Genomic DNA, 19935 nt, shown 5'->3' with positions numbered 1-19935 from the left:
AGTTGAAGGAAGGGAAGGAAGGAAGAGGAAAATATTAAAGAAAAGAAAACGAAGGAAAGGATATTGATTTATTACGGAAAGGGAAGCTTGGCGTGGAAAGAGATTTGGCGTGGAAAGAGATTTGCATCTCCTATGGCAGTGTTGTTTACCTGTGAGATGGAGTGGATAAGTGGGCTTGTGTTTTCCGGTGTGCATGCAAGGTTAGTACTGCACAAAGCTACTGTATTTATCAGTGTGGCAGAACTCAAGACCAGAGCATTTTGAGTGTCTCGGTCTCATACACATTCTTCTCTGTCTTGACTCGATCCTGGAAAGCGAGATCTGATGACTTGTCATATGTGTAGAGACCACTACCTGTGACAGGAGTGGCGGGGCCCATGCCGGCTCCGATGCTGACCCTCCTCTCGTCCTCCTCCTCGTCACTATCGTTGAAGTCGTCCAGGTTGCCGATGTCACTCTGCTTCAGGCTCATCAGACTGGCCAGACTCTGCATGTCCTCATCTCTGTTGGATTACAAAGGAAGAAGCCTTGTATCATAACTCATCCAGAAACAGTAATATTGTCTAATTGACTGTATATGACTAATCATTAAACACCATTAACTGACTATAATGTTACAGGTCAGTAATGTCCAACTCAAAAGGTTATACACCATCACAAAGCTTTGTTTTTTTAACGGTAAGCTTTGTTGAGAGACCGTGGACTCAAGGCTTTTTCTACTTCACATAATGTGGTAAACCATTTAGTATCTCAATCTCTGTCTACTTGACATATTACGGTAAACATTTTAGTAGCCAAGGGACTCGACATAATACGGTTAGCCTGTGATAAGCATGATTGATTAGATAAATGGCAACTCACGTGGCCTTTCCCTCTTTGAGGAAGACGCAGGTCAAGGTCAGTTTGAGTGTGGCTTCCACCACCTTCACAGACAGGGGCTTGAGCTTCAGTGTCAGGTCGTACTGGGCAGGCGTGGCGCTGGCAAACTTCTTCATGTTGACGTCCACCGACGCCAGCACCTTCCTGTGGCCCTTGTTAGTCTCCTGCGGGGAAAAGGTCAGGGGTTAACTCAGGCTTTCCTACTGATGCTGTTTAAATCCAATACTTTGGTATAGTCAAGAGGAAATGTTTTTCTTAAACTGTATTAAAAGGCTTAAACCCAGGAAATGTTTTTGTAGCATGCACTATGTCATTCGCAACAGCTCTGTCAAACTTTAAACACTCAATGTGTATGTATGTGTGTTTTGACTCAAAATTCTAATTAATAGAAACATCTATTAATGCCACCACATCAGACAAAAAGACTCACATTCTCAATGATGAATGTCCAGTCCTTGTCTTCAAATTCATCTGCAGTCGGGTCCTAAAAGAAGAGCGATTTTGAGAATAAGGAAACATGTTTTGTCCATCCAAACACAGATTCATCTCAATCATTTCCCAATCATTTGCACACATCTTTCCAGGGGTGAGATTCCATACCTTGAAGAGTGTGACGGTGATGTCCAGGTTTTCGGGCACCTGCCACACCACCGTGCCCCTGTAGGGGTTCTTGATGCCAGGCTGCCACCCATGCAGCTGAGGAAATGGGGTAAATATCAAGTCAGGGAAAGGATCTGATAATACGCTGACTGGGGGAACCCAGTCATACATATGAATTGTAGTGTATACTGAATAAGTCACGTGTGGCTTGTAGAGTGTTGAACGTGATAAATAATGAACACATTGTGACTATAAGCAACTAAGCTTAAAGCTGCACTATGTCACTTTTTGGGCGACCCGACCAAATTCACATAGAAATGGGAGTTATAGTTCTGTCATTCTCATTGAAAGCAAGTGTATGAAACTGTAGATCTATTCTATGTGCGATATTTCTATGCTTCCCGTTCTTAAGTTTGGTTTTTGCGTCTTTTACTTTTGTTTTTGTACACCAGCTTCAAACAGCTGGAAATAGAATATTTTTGGTTATGGAAAAGATATTTCACAGCGGTTAGATGGTACAATAATTCTCTACACTATACTTGCATATTTTGACACATAAACTTTTAGCAACCAGGAAATGGCGGAGTGATTTCTGCATAGTGCACCTTAAATGTGATGTGATTAATGAAGCAATTACTGTGATGAATAAAGCCAGAATGATTTATGTCTGAACTCAAAACATACCACACTTCTACGTATACATGGTTCCATTTCCTCAAACACCAGATAATCTGACCTTTCACCTTATAGGCTACACACAGTAGGGGCCTTATCACACTTTATCGTGATGACAAGTGCTAGACAAACAGGCCTACATATGTCACTAGTCTACTTGTTGAATGAAGTTCCTTCCCCATATTACCTTGGTGCAATTTCTCCGGTTTCTCCTGCTCCATACTACTCTCAGTTTGTCTGGCTGCCTGTAAGAAAAAAAATGAGGAAGTACACATAATAAGCATTGTGCATACATACACTGTATCAGCACACATACACACTGTATAAGCACACATACACACTGTATCAGCACACATACACACTGTATAAGCACACATTAACACTGTATAAGCACACATTAACACTGTATAAGCACACATAAGCATTGTATAAGCATACATTAAGAATGTTTAAGCAAGCCTCCCGGGTGGCGCAGTGGTCTAAGGCACTGCATCGCAGTGCTAGCTGTGCCACCAGAGATTCTGGGTTCGAGCTCTGTCTCAGCCGGCCGTGACCGGGAGGCCCACGGGGCGGCGCACAATTGGCCCAGCGTCGTCCGGGTTAGGGAGGGTTTGGCCAGCAGGGATATCCTTGTCTCATCGCGCACTAGCGACTCCTGTGGCGGGCCGGTCGCCAGGTGTACGGTGTTTCCTCCAACACATTGGTGCGGCTGGCTTCCGGGTTGGATGGGCATTGTGTCAAGAAGCAGTGCAGCTAGGTTGGATTGTGTTTATGGAGGACGCATGGCTCTTGACCTTGGCCTCTCCCGAGTCCATAGGGGAGTTGCAGCGATGAAACAAAACTGTAACTACTACCAATTGGATACCACGAAATTAGGGAGAAAAAAGGGGTAAAAAAAAACAATGTATAAGCATACATTAGCACTGTTAACGCTTAAGGCTGATTCCATGCCAGCATAGGCCGGAAATATTTTTGGTAACTCCGATTTTTCTGCCAATTCTCACTTAATTGTGAGAATTTCTCACCCCAATTTCGTATGTTTTTACATGAGCATCTTTCAGAAAATCATGAGGCCATTTTAGGCCCTTTTTAGACATATACTGTTGGCCTACAATACTCTACAAGTGCATCAAATGTCTAGAGTGGGCTCTCTGCTACATTTTATGACCACAACCAACACAGCTGAATGGGAAAATGGATTCAATGGGACCTCCCTCTGCTGGTGATTTGCTGAATGTGTAATCCTACAGGAGGGCTGTGATGTCAATTTCTAATGTAGAACTTCTTCAAAAAGTAGCAGAAAGCACACTCTGTATATTTGATGTGTTTGAAGAGTATTCCAAACAATATGTCTCAAATTAGCAACATCAAAAAAAAAGGGTACTTTTGAGATATTAATATTTGTAATGTTGAATAAATGAATGTGTATATTTATTTTCTCACAATATAGACATACTTCATATTTTAAAACCCACTATTATGAGTATAATGACAATGGTTTGTCTGTATCATGTACGGTTCACCGATCATTGGGTCTTACAGGAAGCAGGATTGTATAGGTCTGAAAAAGAGCCTAAGTTGGCCATGATTTTCCCAAAAATGGTTTGTGATACAAATGTAAAAACGATGTTAAACATCCTTCCTCCCAATTAAGTTCTTATGTGAGAATTACCAGAACAATCTGAGATACCCCCCAAAACAATTCTGGCCATGCTGGTGTGGGATCGCCCTAACATAAACTAGGATATCCCACTGGGCACACACACTGGTTGAATCAATGTTGTTTCAACCAGTGACGTTGAACCAATGTGGAATAAATGTTAATCTAACATCTGTGCCCTGAGGGATCAGTGTTTCCTTTGAAAATGCAGTATTTGATTATCTAACCCACTTCAGGTAATAATAGATATACATTTATTTTACCAAGCAAGTCAGTTAACAACAAATTCTTATTTTCAATGACGGCCTAGGAACAGTGGGTTAACTGCCTTGTTCAGGGGCAGAACAACAGATTTGTACCTTGTCAGCTCGGGGATTCAATCTTGCAACCTTTCAGTTACTAGTCCAACGCTCTGACCACAAGGCTACCTTGCATTCTTCATATATACCACAATACTGGGCTATTTGGAAAAAGCCACAGGATGATTTTTCAATACCGTCAATACCGTCAAAACTATTTATTTGAAGTTGTTCAATAAATGTGAATATTTACCTGCAGTCAACTTGTGCAATACGTTAGGAGATAAAGCAGATCGCGCTCTTCATTTCACCTGTCACATTATTTTACATTATGAAGCTTACCGTAGTTCCCCAGAACAGTTGAGCCAGTCACGTGTTTGTTTGTAAATAGCACAACGGGAGAAAGCGGGAGCTGCTGAGTTCATAAAGTTCTATATCTATCACAAAGAAGGGCACTTATTGGTAGATGGGTGAAAATTTAAAAAAGCAGACATTGAATATCCCTTTGAGCAGGGTGAAGTTATTAACTACACTGGATGGTGTATCAATACACCCAGTCACTACAAAGTTACAGGTGTCTTTCCTAACTCAGTTGCTGGAGAGGAAGGAAACCACTCAGGGATTTCACCATGAAGCCAATGTTGACTTTAAAATAATTACAGTTTAATGGTTGTGATAGGAGAAAACTGAGGATGGGTCCACAACATTGTAGTTACTCCACAATATTAAATTAATTGACAGAGTGAAAAAAAGGAAGGAATACAAATATTTCTAAATATGCATCCTGTTTGCAACAAGGCACTAAAGTAGTACTGCAAAAAATGTGGAAAAGCAATTCACTTTGGGGAAAATTCAATACAACACATTACTGAGTACCACTCTCCATATTTTGCAAGTATAGTGGTGGCTGCATCATCTTATGGTTATGCTTGTAATTGTTAAGGACTGGGGAGTTTTTCAGGATAAAACATTTCCAGAATGGCGCTAAGCACAGGCATAATCCTAAAGGAAAACCTGGTTCAGTCTGCTTCCACCAGACACTGGGAGATTAATTCACCTTTCAGCAGGACGATAACTTCAAACACAAGGCCAAATCTACACTGGAGTTGCTTACCAAGAAGACAGTGAGTGGCCGAGTTACAGTTTTGACTTAAATCTGCTTGAAAATGTATGGCAAGATTTGAAAATTGTTGTCTAGCAATGATCAACCACCAATTTGACAGAGCTTGAAAATAATAATTGGCAAAAATTGTACAAATCTAGGTGTTCAAAGCTCTTACCAAGAATGGCTCACAGCTGTAATTGCTGCCAAATGTGATTCTAACGTATATTGACTCAGGGGTGTGAATACTAATGTAAATTAGATATTTCTGTATTTAATTTTCAATACATTTGCAAACATTTTTAAAAACATGTTTTCACTTGGTCATTGTCGGGTATTGTGTGTAGATTTATTACCCATTTTGAATTCAGGCTGTCACACAACAAAACGTGGACTAAGTAAAGGGTTTATGAATCCCCCCCCCCCCCCCATAAAGTGTTTGGAATTAAGGGACACTAAGATAAAAGCTTAAGAAATGACCCGTTGGCCTTCTCTCAAATACAAACACACACACACACACACACACACACATCTGTCTGCTGCGTAAACACAAGAGAAGGAGGGGAAGCGTCAGCCATCTTGTGACTCTGTTCAGGGCTGTAACTCAGAGTTTCCCAAACTTGGTCCTGCCCCCGAGTGCACGTTTTGGTTTTTGCCCTGGCACTACACATCTGATTGAAATAATCAAAGCTCTAACTAACAGACTGAGGTATAGAATGAACTCCACAATGGGATCAACATCAACAAACTAACTACAGCCTGAGTGTCAGAGAGGATGCCTCCTCTGGTTGCCTCTGCTATGAGACACATGATGATTTTAGTGTTCAGCAGGTCCCACTGTAGCAAAAACTTTCTAAAACATCCTCATTGGACACGTTTGGGGTAGGTAGAACCTCCATGTTTCACTCCATGTTTCACACCTCCTTGCTCCCTACTGAACAAAACCCAGCTTGGACATGTTTTTTTTCTCACTTGTGTGATTACAGTCCTCAGGGCCCTATTACTGGAGGGTGTGGTCCCTAGCAACCGTCAGGCCACAATACTTCACCTTGTCTCCAGCAGCTGCGGCCAGCTACCTCCTCCTACCTGTACGTCACACAAAGATGGTTGTCTACCAACAGACCTATTCTAGACTGGATCAGCTATTATGTAATCCTAGAAGAGATTCGTTGTGTGGATGTGAAATAACCTAGTGCCATGTTGTTGACCTGCTTTCATCTCCCAATAACAAGAACCAATAGTGAGAGTCAGCAAGATAGTCAGTCCGGACGACTCCGACAGAAAACAAGCAACAGGCTATTGTGGAATGTGGAAATGTAACAGAATGTACTCTTAAGTCTTCTTAGTATGCTAGAATGAACATAGGTTCTTAAAAGTTGAACTGCCTGTGAGTAACTCACTACTTGTTTGCTGGCTGAGGATGAGAGAAGTAGGAAGGTAGAGAGTAAGGAGAGAGTAAACAGTATGACTGGACAGGATGGGCCTCTCTCATGTTGCAGGCCAGTTATTGAAGCTGGGAGGATCGGAGAGTAAGGGCAAGGTGGAGGAGGCTGGGGGAAAGGTGAGGTAGTGGGGGGAAAGGTGAGGTGGTGGGGGCAAGGTGGAGGAGGCTGGGGGAAAGGTGAGGTGGCGGGGGCAAGGTGGAGGAGGCTGGGGGAAAGGTGAGGTGAGGTGGTGGGGGGAAAGGTGAGGTGAGGTGGTGGGGGGAAAGGTGAGGTGGTGGGGGGAAAGGTGAGGTGGTGGGGGGGAAGTGGAGGAGGCTGGGAGAAAGGTGAGGTGGTGGGGGCAAAGTGGAGGAGGCTGGGGGAAAGGTGAGGTGGTGGGGGGAAAGGTGAGGTGGTGGGGGCAAAGTGGAGGAGGCTGGGGGAAAGGTGAGGTGGTGGGGGCAAGGTGGAGGAGGCTGGGGGAAAGGTGAGGTGGTGGGGGCAAGGTGGAGGAGGCTGGGGGAAAGGTGAGGTGGTGGGGGCAAAGTGGAGGAGGCTGGGGGAAAGGTGAGGTGGTGGGGGGAAGGTGAGGTGGTGGGGGGAAGGTGAGGTGGTGGGGGGAAAGGTGAGGTGGTGGGGGGGAAGGTGAGGTGGTGGGGGGGAAGGTGAGGTGGTGGGGGGGAAGGTGAGGTGGTGGGGGGAAAGTGGAGGAGGCTGGGGGAAAGGTGAGGTGGTGGGGGGAAAGGTGAGGTGGTGGGGGCAAAGTGGAGGAGGCTGGGGGAAAGTTGAGGTGGTGGGGGCAAGGTGGAGGAGGCTGGGGGAAAGGTGAGGTGGTGGGGGCAAGGTGGAGGAGGCTGGGGGAAAGGTGAGGTGGTGGGGGGGAAGGTGAGGTGGTGGGGGGAAAGGTGAGGTGGTGGGGGGAAAGGTGAGGTGGTGGGGGCAAAGTGGAGGAGGCTGGGGGAAAGGTGAGGTGGTGGGGGGAAAGGTGAGGTGGTGGGGGCAAAGTGGAGGTGGTGGGGGCAAAGTGGAGGAGGCTGGGGGAAAGTTGAGGTGGTGGGGGCAAGGTGGAGGAGGCTGGGGGAAAGGTGAGGTGGTGGGGGGAAAGGTGAGGTGGTGGGGGGAAAGGTGAGGTGGTGGGGGCAAAGTGGAGGAGGCTGGGGGAAAGGTGAGGTGGTGGGGGCAAAGTGGAGGAGGCTGGGGGAAAGGTGAGGTGGTGGGGGCAAAGTGGAGGAGGCTGGGGGAAAGGTGAGGTGGTGGGGGCAAAGTGGAGGAGGCTGGGGGAAAGGTGAGGTGGTGGGGGGCCACAGAAATAGACCTGTGGAATGGTGGGGCTTAACCATTAGGTTAACTGCTAACTCACCCACCTGCCAGGCAAATATCTGCCTGCCCCACACAACGCCAGCTAAATATCAGCCTGCCACATACACCTGCCAGCCCAATATCAGTCTGCCCCACACAACGCCAGCCAAATATCAGCCTGCCCCACACAACGCCAGGCCAATATCAGCCTGCCCCACACAACACCAGCCAAATATCAGCCTGCCCCACACAATGCCAGCTAAATATCAGCCTGCCACATACACCTGCCAGGCAAATATCTGCCTGCCCCACACAACGCCAGCTAAATATCAGCCTGCCCCACACAATGCCAGCTAAATATCAGCCTGCCACATACACCTGCCAGACCAATATCAGCCTGCCCCACACAACACCAGCCAAATATCAGCCTGCCCCACACAACACCAGCCAAATATCAGCCTGCCCCACACAATGCCAGCTAAATATCAGCCTGCCACATACACCTGCCAGGCAAATATCTGCCTGCCCCACACAACGCCAGCTAAATATCAGCCTGCCCCACACAATGCCAGCTAAATATCAGCCTGCCACATACACCTGCCAGGCAAATATCTGCCTGCCCCACACAACGCCAACCCAATATCAGCCTGCCCCACACAACGCCAGCCCAATATCAGCCTGCCCCACACAACACCAGCCAAATATCAGCCTGCCCCACACAATGCCAGCCCAATATCAGCCTGCCACATACACCTGCCAGACAAATATCAGCCTGCCCCACACAACGCCAGCCCAATATCAGCCTGCCCCACACAACGCCAGCCCAATATCAGCCTGCCACATATACCTGCCAGACAAATATCAGCCTGCCCCACACAACGCCAGCCCAATATCCGCCTGCCCCACACAATGCCAGCCCAATATCAGCCTGCCCCACACAACGCCAGCTAAATATCAGCCTGCCACATACACCTGCCAGCCCAATATCAGCCTGCCCCACACAATGCCAGCCCAATATCAGCCTGCCCCACACAACACCAGCTAAATATCAGCCTGCCACATACACCTGCCAGCCCAATATCAGCCTGCCCCACACAATGCCAGCTAAATATCAGCCTGCCACATACACCTACCAGCAACGCGCTCTAGAGTTGTTGCAAACCACAGTCTACCTTTGGAGATGTATTGTACGGTTTCTGTACTTTTCTAGAGACAATATTATATAAGAGGTGCCGGTACTCAAGCAGTAGAACATTTTAGGACCTGCCCAACTTAAGCACTGATGTGTTGCACAATGAAGGTACCTAATTGGGAAATACATGAGACGTAATGGTCGGTAAGTAACCCGAGTTTGTCACTGACTGACCTGTCACCTAATTGGGTCACTCAACATGCTGATGCCACTGAAACAAGTGTTTACAGAGGTAGTTATACCAAGTAGCCTAAGGGAAATAACCATAGTTGTGTGAATGGGACCACATCATCTTATAGGTCACGGTGTTATAAGAGATCATCTGTACGATTTTCATATTACATCCTGTCACATGAGTGTATGTTTTTGTTCCCACTCCCAGCATGCATTCCTGAGGAAAAACACTTGACAGACTAATGCTCTGTATTTGGAGAGAACGTGCAGAACGAACCAGGACATACGGTGTACTCGGAAAGTATTCAGACCCCTTGACTTTTTCCACATTTTGTTACGTTAAAGCCTTGTTCTAAAATTGATTCAATGGCTTTCTTCCTCATCAATCTACACACAATACCCCATAATGACAAAGTAAAAAAGGGTTTTTAGAAATTTATGCAAATGTATTAAATATAAAAACTGTAATATCCCATTTACATAAGTATTCAGACACTTTACCCAGTACTTTGTTAAAGCACCTTTGTCAGGGATTACAGCTTCGACTCTTCTTGGGTATGACGCTACAAGCTTGGCACACCTGTAATTGGGGAGTTTCTCTCATTCTTCTCTGCATATCCTCTAAAGCTCTGTCAGGTTGGATGGGGAACGTCACAGCACAGCTATTTTCAGGTCTCTCCTGAGATGTTTGATCGGGTTCAAGTCTGAGATCTGGCTGGGCCACTCAAGGACTTTCAGAGACTTGTCCCGAAGCCACTCTTGTGTTGTCTTGGATGTGTGCTCAGGGTCGTTGTCCTGTTGGAAGGTGAACCTTCGCCCCCAGTCTGAGGTCCTGAGAGCTCTAGAGCAGGTTTTCATCAAGGATCTCTCTGTGCTTTGCTCCATTTATCTTTGCCTCAATCCTGACTAGTCTGCCAGTCTGCCAAAGTGTTCAATCTTGGTTTCATCAGACCAGAGAATCGAACTGTCATGTGCCTTTTACTGAGGAGTGGCTTCCATCTGGCCTTCCGAAGGTTCTTCCATTTCCACAGAGGAACTCTGGAGGAAACCTGGCACCATCCCTACGGTGAAGCATGGTGGTAACAGCATCATGCTGTGGGGATGTTTTTCAGTGGCAGGGACTGGCAGACTATTCGATGCTAGTGCAACAGGATGTTTTTGTGCTGGTCAAGGGCAGTCAAGTCTGGAGTGAACCAAATGCTATATCTGTCTTAGTTCTACATTTTTTGAAAGGGGCATGCTTATTTAAGATGGAGAGGAAAGCACTTTTACAGAACAACCAGGCATCCTCTACTGACGGGATGAGGTCAATATCCTTCCAGGATACCCGGGCCAGGTTGATTAGAATGGCCTGCTAGCAGAAGTGTTTTAGGGAGCGTTTGACAGTGATGAGGGGTGGTCGTTTGACCGCGGACCCATAACGGATGCAGGCAATGATCACTGAGATCCTGGTTGAAGGCAGCAGAGGTGTATTTAGAGGGCAAGTTGGTCAGGATGATATCTATAAGGGTGCCCATGTTTACGGATTTGGGGTTGTACCTGGTAGGGTCCTTGATAATTTGTGTGAGATTGAGGGCATCTAGCTTAGATTGTAGGACGACCTGGGTGTTAAGCATATCTCAATTTAGGTCACCTAACAGTACGAACTCTGAAGATAGATGGAGAGCAATCAATTCACATATGGTGTCCAGGGCACAGCTGGGAGCTGAGGGGGGTCTATAACAAGCGGCAACAGTGAGAGACTTATTTCTGGAGAGATACATTTTTTAAATTAGAAGCTCAAACTGTTTGGGCATAGACCTGGATAGTATGACAGAACTCTGCAGGCTATCTTTGCAGTAGATTGCAACTCTGCCGCCTTTAGCAGTTCTATCTTGATGGAAAATGCTGTAGTTGGGGATGAAAATGAGACATTTAGTGGCCTTCCTAAGCCAGGATTCAGACATGGCTAGGACATCAGGGTTGGCGGAGTGTGCTAAAGCAAACTTTGGGAGGAGGCTTCTGATGTTAACATGCATGAACCCAAGGCTTTTACGATTACAGAAGTCAACAAATGAGAGCGCCTGGGGACACACAGGGCCTGGGTTAACCTCTACATCACCAGAGGAACAGAGGAGGAGTAGGATGAGGGTACGGCTATAAGGCTAACCCAGGCCTATAAGAACTGGTCGTCTAGTGCGTTAGGAACAGAGAATAAAAGGAGCAGATTTCTGGGCGTGGTAGGATAGATTCAGGGGATAATGTACAGTCAATGGTATGGTAGGGTGCGAGTAGAGTGGAGGTAAACCTAGGCATTGAGTGACGATGAGAGAGGTTGCATCTCTGGAGGCACCAGTTAAGCTAGGTGGGGTCTCTGCATGTGTGGGGTGGGACAAAGGAGCTATCTAAGGCATGTTGAGCGGAACTAGGGGCTCCGCAGTAAAATAAAACAATGAGAGCTACCCTAAACAACAGTATACAATGCATATTGACATTAGAGAGAGGCATAAAGCAATCACAGGTGTTGATTGGGAGAGCTAAGACAACAATGGGTAAACAGCTAAGACAACAACAACAGGTAAATGGCGATCCTCCATTTGCAGCAACTGCAGCCTTGCAGACCTTTGTCATTCTAGTTGTCAATTTCTTCAGGTAATCTGAAGAGATTTCACCCCATTCACCCGTCAAGCTGCTCCCACAACAGCTCAATAGGGTTTAGATCCGGTGACTGTGCTGGCCACTCCATTATAGACATTATACCAGCTGACTGCTTCTTCCCTAAATAGTTCTTGCATAGTTTGGAGCTGTGTCATTGTCCTGTTGTAGGAGGAAATTGGCTCCAATTAAGCGCCGTCTACAGGGTATGGCATGGCGTTGCAAAATGGAGTGATAGCCTTCCTTCTTCAAGATCCCTTTTACCCTGTACAAATCTCCCACTTTTTCACCACCAAAGCATCCCCAGACCATCACATTACCTCCACCATGCTTGACAGATGGCATCAAGCACTCCTCCAGCATCTTTTCATTTTTTCTGCATCTCACGAATGTTCTTCTTTGTGAACTGAACACCTCAAACTTAGATTTGTCTGTCCATAACACTTTTTTCCAACCTTCCTCTGTCCAGTGTCTGTGTTCATTTGCCCATCAAAATTTTTAATTTTCATTGGCCAGTCTGAGATATGGCTTTTTCTTTGCAACTCTGCCTAGAAGGCCAGCATCCCGGAGTCGCCTCTTCACTGTTGACGTTGAGACTGGTGTTTTGCGGATACTATTTAAGCCATTTGAGGACTTGTGAGGCATCTGTTTCTCAAACTAGACACTCTAATGTACTTGTCCTCTTGCTCAGTTGTGCACCGGGGTCTCCCACTCCTTTTTATATTCTGGTTAGCCAGTTTGCGCTGTTCTGTGAAGGGAGTAGTACACAGCGTTGTACGAGATCTTCAGTTTCTTAGCAATTTCTCGCATGGAATAGCCTTCATTTCTCAGAACAAGAATAGCCTGAGGAGTTTCAGAAGAAAGTTCTTTGTTTCTGGACATTTTGAGACTGTAATCGAACCCACAAATGCTGATGCTCCAGATACTCACCTAGTCTAAAGAAGGCCAGTTCTATTGCTTCTTTAATCAGGACAACAGTTGTCAGCTGTGCTAACATAATTGCAAAAGGGTTTTCTAATGATCAGTTAGCTAATCCAAGTTTATAATTTTAAATGGCTAACACAACTTGCCATTGGAACACAGAAGTGATTGTTGCTGATAATGGGCCTCTGTACGCCTATGTAGATATTCCATTAAAAATCAGCCATTTCCAGTTACAATATTCATTTCCAACATGAACAGTGTTTACACTGTATTTCTGATCCATTTGATGTTATTTTAATGGACAAAAAATGTGCTTTTCAAAAACAAGGAAATTTCTAAGTGACCCCAAACTTTTGAACGCTAGTGTTGTCATGATCGTCATAATAACTGGACCAAAGTGCAGCCTGATCTGGGTTCCACATCTTATTATTTCTAGGTGAAACTCACAGCAAAAACAAAAACAATAAATCTCAAAAAGAAACGTGAAGTTAACAATAGTGCTAACATGCAACTATCCATAGTCAAGATCGCACAAAGCACACAGGGGAAATGGCTGCTTAAATATGATCCCCAACATAGAAACATAATCCCCTAGATGACCCACCTCTAGTCACACCCGGACCTAACCAACATAGAGAATAAAAAGCTCTCTATGGTCAGGGCGTGACAAGTGTACATATACACACACATACAAATATCTTATTAAAATATATTTCCTTTATTAACCCGTCCACCCCTCCCCTAATTGGAGTAAACTAATGGACAACAACACTTTGGCTTTTACTACTAGCTTATAAACTCTATATACCTTTACGGACACAATTTATTTTACAATAGTTATATTTTGTTTGTTTTCAGTCCTGCATTCCACTACCCTCAACCTCTCCCCAACTATTTCTGATTTTCCATCCAGTTTGATTTCTATTTGCCATATATTTTTAACTGTGCTGTTTCACAAAAGTTCTGAACCTATATACATTTTACAGACACAGTATATTTTACATTTGTTATCTTGTTATTATTAGTCCCACCCTTCAGCTCCTTTCAAACCCCTCCCATCTATCTCTTGACATCATACATATTGGATTTCTATTTGCCATATATTTTTCAACTGTGCTGTGATGCTTCACAAAAGTACTGAACCTTTCTATTCTCATAGCTTCTACAGATTGTAAATTAAAGATAACATTTTTTACTAAAAGTGAGGCCTCCCAGCGCTAGCTGTGCCACCAGAGTCTCTGGATTCGCGCCCAGTCTCTGTCGCAGCCGGCCGCGACCGGGAGGTCTGTGGGGCGACGCACAATTGGCCTAGCGTCGTCCGGGTTAGGGAGGGTTTGGCCGGTAGGGATATCCTTGTCTCATCGCGCTCCAGCGACTCCTGTGGCGGGCTGGGCGCAGTGCGCGCTAACCAAGGGGGCCAGGTGCACGGTGTTTCCTCCGACACATTGGTGCGGCTGGCTTCCGGGTTGGAGGCGCGCTGTGTTAAAGAAGCAGTGCGGCTTGGTTGGGTTGTGCTTCGGAGGACGCATGGCTTTCGACCTTCGTCTCTCCCGAGCCCGTACGGGAGTTGTAGCGATGAGACAGTGTAACACTAATGAGTCACATGACACTGGGGAGGGAAAATGGCTAATTGGGCCCAATTTGGGCATTTTCACTTAGGGGTGTACTCACTTTTGTTGCCAGCGGTTTAGACATTAATGGCTGTGTGTTGAGTTATTTTGAGGGGACAGCAAATTTACACTGTTATACAAGCTGTACACTCACTACTTTACATTGTAGCAAAGTGTCATTTCTTCAGTGCTGTCACATGAAAAGATATACTCAAATATTTACAAAAATGTGAGGGGTGTACTCACTTTTGTGATATACTGTATATTTTTTTTATCACAATTTTCTTTACACAACTTTGGTCTTTAATGCAAGGCCGACTTACAAGATCCTTACCTTTCCCCCCTTCCGCTTTGCGGTAATGCTGCAATTAGTTGGTTGTAAGGGTCTGAATACTTTTGTAAATAAGTTATTTCAGTTATTTTATTTGTATAAATTTGCACAAATGTCTAAACACCTGTTTTCGCTTTGTCATTATGAGGTATTGTGTGTAGATTGATGAGGATTATTAAAAATATATATATTTTAGAATAAGTCTGTAATGTAACAAAATTATGGAAAAAGTCAAGGGGTCTGAATACTTTCCGAATGCACTGTACGCACACACACCTCTATTGTTGCAAACTGAAGAGTCACTTTACTAATCAGTTAAGCAGGACGACCTGTCTAGTTGATCCACATTTTTCACATTCTTCTTGCGAACTGGAAACGTACACCACGTCTGGTAACATTACTGCTATTCTCTGTAGAGTCGGACCAACATATCATTTCATCCATATTAACTGCCGATATTGGCCTTTTAATGCTGTCCTGCTGGGGCTTGTTGAGTGACTGATGTGATGTTGTGTGGTCTGTGATTTCACATGATATTACTGCTAAACAGTGAACAAGCAGAGGCCCATACAGAACCATAGTTTGCTGCCAAGAGTCAGATCACCAAAACATACTGACTCCATCACCAGCCGACAAAACACCACTTGTGTTAATCTCATACATCAAACAGTCATAAAAGCCATGCAATTGATGACTCGTTTTCAAACGGGTCAAGCTTGACTCTTATAACATTAAAATTAGACTGTACTGAATGATGTTATCATCAAGCTGAATATGCATACACTAGGTATAGGAGAATGGTTCGGTAGACAGCAATACCAAGAACATGCTGATACTAGTCAAGTTGGTGTATACTACAACAATGAGGGTAGAGAGATAGGGAGGTAGTCTGCTAGGGCTGGGCGGTTGGAGGAAGCACATTCCAGGTACAGTGTGAGTAATGCTAATGGAATTAATACAGACCCAGGGCCCAGACAGGAACCACAGCCACAGCACCACTGGCTGTACGCGCATTCCATGCATACATAAGAACTGACTTTAGTTAAAACCCAGCCGTGTGTGTGTTCAGCACCTGGCTGCTCAGCAGTCATATGCAGCAGTGCATCGGGTTGTCAGAGGGTCTGCATAGCACTCTGCCTCACCCGGGCCTGACGGTCTTTATTCCACATGAGCTATTGATTACATGATTATATTAGGTTAGGTTAGACTAAGAGATACAATATCAGCTTGGAATGCTGAAATAACATCCCACTGGGCAAGAACTGGTTGAATCAACGTTGTTTCCGCATCATTTCCACAACAAAAATGTTACGTGATGACGTTGAATCAACATGGATAACTGATTGGATTTGCAAAAAGTCATCAAGGTAAGGGAATTTCTTATTTTTTTCACCTAACTTTTAAGCTAAATCCTATGATAAGGTGAACATTCTTGGTTGATTTCACATTGAATTCACGTTAGTTGACAACTCAACCAAAAGTAAATCACACTAGACATTGGAGAAAACCTGGCACCATCCCTACGGTGAAGCATGGTGGTGGCAGCATCATGCTGTGGGGATGTTTTTCAGCGGCAGGGACTGGGAGACCAGTCAGGATCGAGGGAAAGATGAACGGAGCAAAGTACAGAGAGATCCTTGATGAAAACCTGCTTCATAGCACTCAGGACCTCAGACTGGGTCGAATGTTCACTTTCCAACAGGACAACGACACTAAGCACACAGCCAAGACAACGCAGGAGTAGCTTCGGGACAAGTTTCTGAATGTCCCTGAGTGGCCCAGCCAGAGCCCGGACTTGAACGCTCCCCATCCAACCTGACAGAGGTGTGAGAATCTGCAGCGAAGAATGGGAGAAACTCCCCAACTACAGGTGTGCCAAGCTTGTAGCGTCATACCCAAGAAGACTCGAGGCTGTAATCGCTGCCAAAGGTGCTTCAACAAAGTACTGAGTAAAGGGTCTGAATACTTATGTAAATGTGATATTTCAGTTTTACATTTGTAATACATTTGCAAACATTTCTAAAAAACAGTTTTTACTTTGTCATTATGGGGTATTGTGTATAGATTAATGAGGGGGAAAAAAACAATTTAATCAATTTTAGAAAAAGGCTTTAACGTAACAACATTTGGAAAATGTCAAGGGGTCTGAATACTTTCTGAATGCACTGTATGGTCGAAAAATAATAACGTCTGCTTGGAACAAGGGGGAATTATATGCACTACAGGTGATGATGATGACAACGATGATGAACCATGAATAAATGACATCATCATCATCATCATCATCATCGTACAGCATCACCCGTAGTTCATTCACCTGTTATAGACCTGTGACACTTCATAGTTTAGGCTTACACATTTTTATATTTGGACACATCTATTGCTTACCCTCCAAACAACCAGTTGTAATGCTTCCCCTCTGAATAACTGAATGTCAATTAGGATGCTTGTCGCATGACGATGATTAAAAAAGGAAAAGGGCAAATGCGGAAGTGTATTGGCTGTCAAAGGCGTACGCTCACCCAAAGCTGTACGGTACAGTATAATGCACGATGCACTGATGGTATAAACTTGTACAATCAACAACAAAAAGTAATGGTGAAGACAATGTGATAGCAGTACGCAACTGACAACATTAAACCATCATTTAGCCTATAACTGACAACATAGCTTTGCACCAACCAAATGTGAATCTAAAAGTATGACCTTAAAACATCACAGCGCGAGCTGGGGACAGAGTCAGTGACAAAGGTCCCACGAGGTTGCGTTTTATCGGTTCAGACATGACAATTTTATCAAGGCTAAAAAAAAGCATGTTTACTTACCATTTCTTCCTGCATTCCACTGTCAGTTCTTGAAAAGTCACCGCAAACTGGAACTTCGATGCTTTCTTGCCGACACGCTGAAGTCTCTTCCACACCGAAGTCATGTTTAGAGACCTTATAATGTTATTTCTCAAGAGACATTACTAAAATCGCCGTCACAGTACCCCTCTGTCCTCCTCGCGTTCTGCTAAGGAGTCTATTGATGCAGCACTTGCGTTTGCTGCGCAAGAAAGACAGTCGACGTTCACTCAATGTTCAACAGACTTACTGACGTGTTCACAACTTCACGTCTAGAATGTCACACACAGAACTGAGGCAAAACAAACGCACGCTGCGACAGGAACGAGCAGTGACACCCCAAACACAAAACTTAATAACTAATCTTAACACTTGTAATTAAAAATTATTAGAGTAAATGCATTATCCCTAGTAGCCTATGACTTTATTAAAAACAATTACAATTTTACATTTGACCAGTATGTTGTTTAAATCATATTTGACTGATATTTTTTTTTTTTTTTTAAGTCTGAAAAAACAGAAAGCATTGCCTGGTTTAGACCATTGTTTGAGATGAAGGTGAGAAAGCAATGTACCTTTTTAGAGTAAAGGGTTGGGAGGGGAATATGCAAATTATGTTGGTTAAATATGAAAATTATGTTTGTCAATTATTCAAAGTATGATGTCATCCCATGGTAATAAACACACTCACTAGGTTTCTTGTTTTTGCTTAGGTGTGGTAAGTGATATTCAACAGGTACCAATAGCCTACAAAAATAACTGGGGAACATGCGAGACCTGGAATTCTTGTGGGGTCAGGAAACATGTCAGGTCAATATGCTGGAGTTTAGCCCCTTCATACAGCAAACCATAGGCTACAGTACACTGTCCCCAATAACAGATCCTGTTAAATCTGGCGTTTATTTAGAAACAGTGGCGCAACGCCGACAGTCACAGGCAGCTGGGGATTTTCTTACTGGCCCTAAAAAGAAAAAAACGAGAAGCAATACAACCATATCTCTTCCCATAGCTGTCCGATACAATATATGATGTAACAGTTTATATAACATTATTCTATGATTGAATATGAATCAATAATATTCCGGTTTTTTTTTCTACGAATCTAAATCCTAATATGATGCTATAGGGTTACTTTATCTATTCATATCGGTGGAGCAATGCCATTGGTCAGTTCCTAGACTCTTTTTGTGAGGTCATGGATTTGGCCCCTGTACGGAGTAAATCTGTCGCGAAATGTAGGCTATGGTGTGAGTCCTTGACAGACGCTGAATGATAGATTCTGTTCCCAGCCCATTCCTATGAGCTGCTTCCATGTGTGCTTAACCTCGCCTGTCTGCACACACACATCCTCCTTCTCAGCAGGGTTTTAGTTGGGAAGCAGCTGGATTCGGGTTGGAAAAGTCCAGCCAGCTAAAGGCAGAAATAAGGAAGAAACGAGAGTGTTCAGCACACATGGGAATACTAGTCTTTTTCTAGTTGGTCCTTTGCCAAAGGTCCATTATGGTGAGGTTATGTTTATCTGATAAACTATTCTTGGAATTGTATTTCCTGGTCCCAAATAGCTATAATTACAGAGGTTTAAATTCTGGAAATGGACAACAGTTCATCAAACCCAAGCAGGGATATTACAGTAGTAGTGGTAGTGTTATAACTATTTAATACACTAGTGTAGACATTTAGGAACGGATTTTGTTAGTTTATTTGAAGCAACATTAGGACTCTGATACCTATACTAACTTGTTGAAATGTTCCCTGCAAAGCATCATCCCAGGACATCCCACAACGTAATACGTTACCTCTACTAACCAATACGTTAACTATATTCACCAATACGGTTACTATAACCAAAATGGTAACTAAAACCAATACATTAACTATAACCAAAATGTTAACTGTACCAACCAATACGTTACCTATAACCCTATGTTAACTGTAACCAATACAATAACCAAGTTAACCAATATATTAACTATATATTTAGAAATGTGAAGTACAAATATCTGCTCTGGGCTGTAAAACTGCCGGTCATCCCTGGACCTAATCCCATTCCAATATGTTAACAATATTTTTGGTGATGTGGGTCAGGGAGTTCATAGATTCTACTTATATGGTTCATGTACACTGAGCTGCATATATCAAATGAGGACAAATATGTACCTGTTGGCCAGTGGTGTTGGGTGCCTGGAAGGGTTAGGTAAGGTTTATGGTTAAGGTTAGGGTAAGAGTGAAGGTTAGGGTTTAGGGTAGGGACGTCCCAAGGAAATCCGAATAGCACTGAACAATTCACTT

The 19935-nt window shown here is 44.1% G+C and overlaps 1 protein-coding gene across 6 annotated transcripts in view; it reads right to left on the bottom strand.

The window, feature by feature from the left end:
- The window catches only part of ehbp1l1a (EH domain binding protein 1-like 1a), a 50741-nt gene extending 32824 nt beyond the window's left edge, over positions 1–17917 (bottom strand). For all 6 annotated transcript variants that reach the window (XR_008761418.1, XM_055938915.1, XM_055938916.1 and 3 more), the window contains exons 1-6: positions 17629–17917; positions 2342–2399; positions 1480–1575; positions 1310–1363; positions 862–1043; positions 355–503 (exon numbers count right to left, since the gene is read on the bottom strand). Coding sequence is in view for 5 of the 6 variants with exons in the window: in XM_055938915.1 (XP_055794890.1) it covers positions 355–503; positions 862–1043; positions 1310–1363; positions 1480–1575; positions 2342–2399; positions 17629–17732 (643 nt within the window). In the remaining variant the exon portion in view is untranslated. The remainder of the gene's footprint in view (positions 1–354; positions 504–861; positions 1044–1309; positions 1364–1479; positions 1576–2341; positions 2400–17628) is intronic.
- Positions 17918–19935: the final 2018 nt, after the last annotated feature.

This window comes from Salvelinus fontinalis, chromosome 11 (assembly GCF_029448725.1).
Source record: "Salvelinus fontinalis isolate EN_2023a chromosome 11, ASM2944872v1, whole genome shotgun sequence".
Lineage (NCBI taxonomy): Eukaryota > Metazoa > Chordata > Actinopteri > Salmoniformes > Salmonidae > Salvelinus > Salvelinus fontinalis.
Note: the sequence above shows the minus strand (reverse complement) of the source record. Positions and strands in the feature narration are given on the sequence as shown.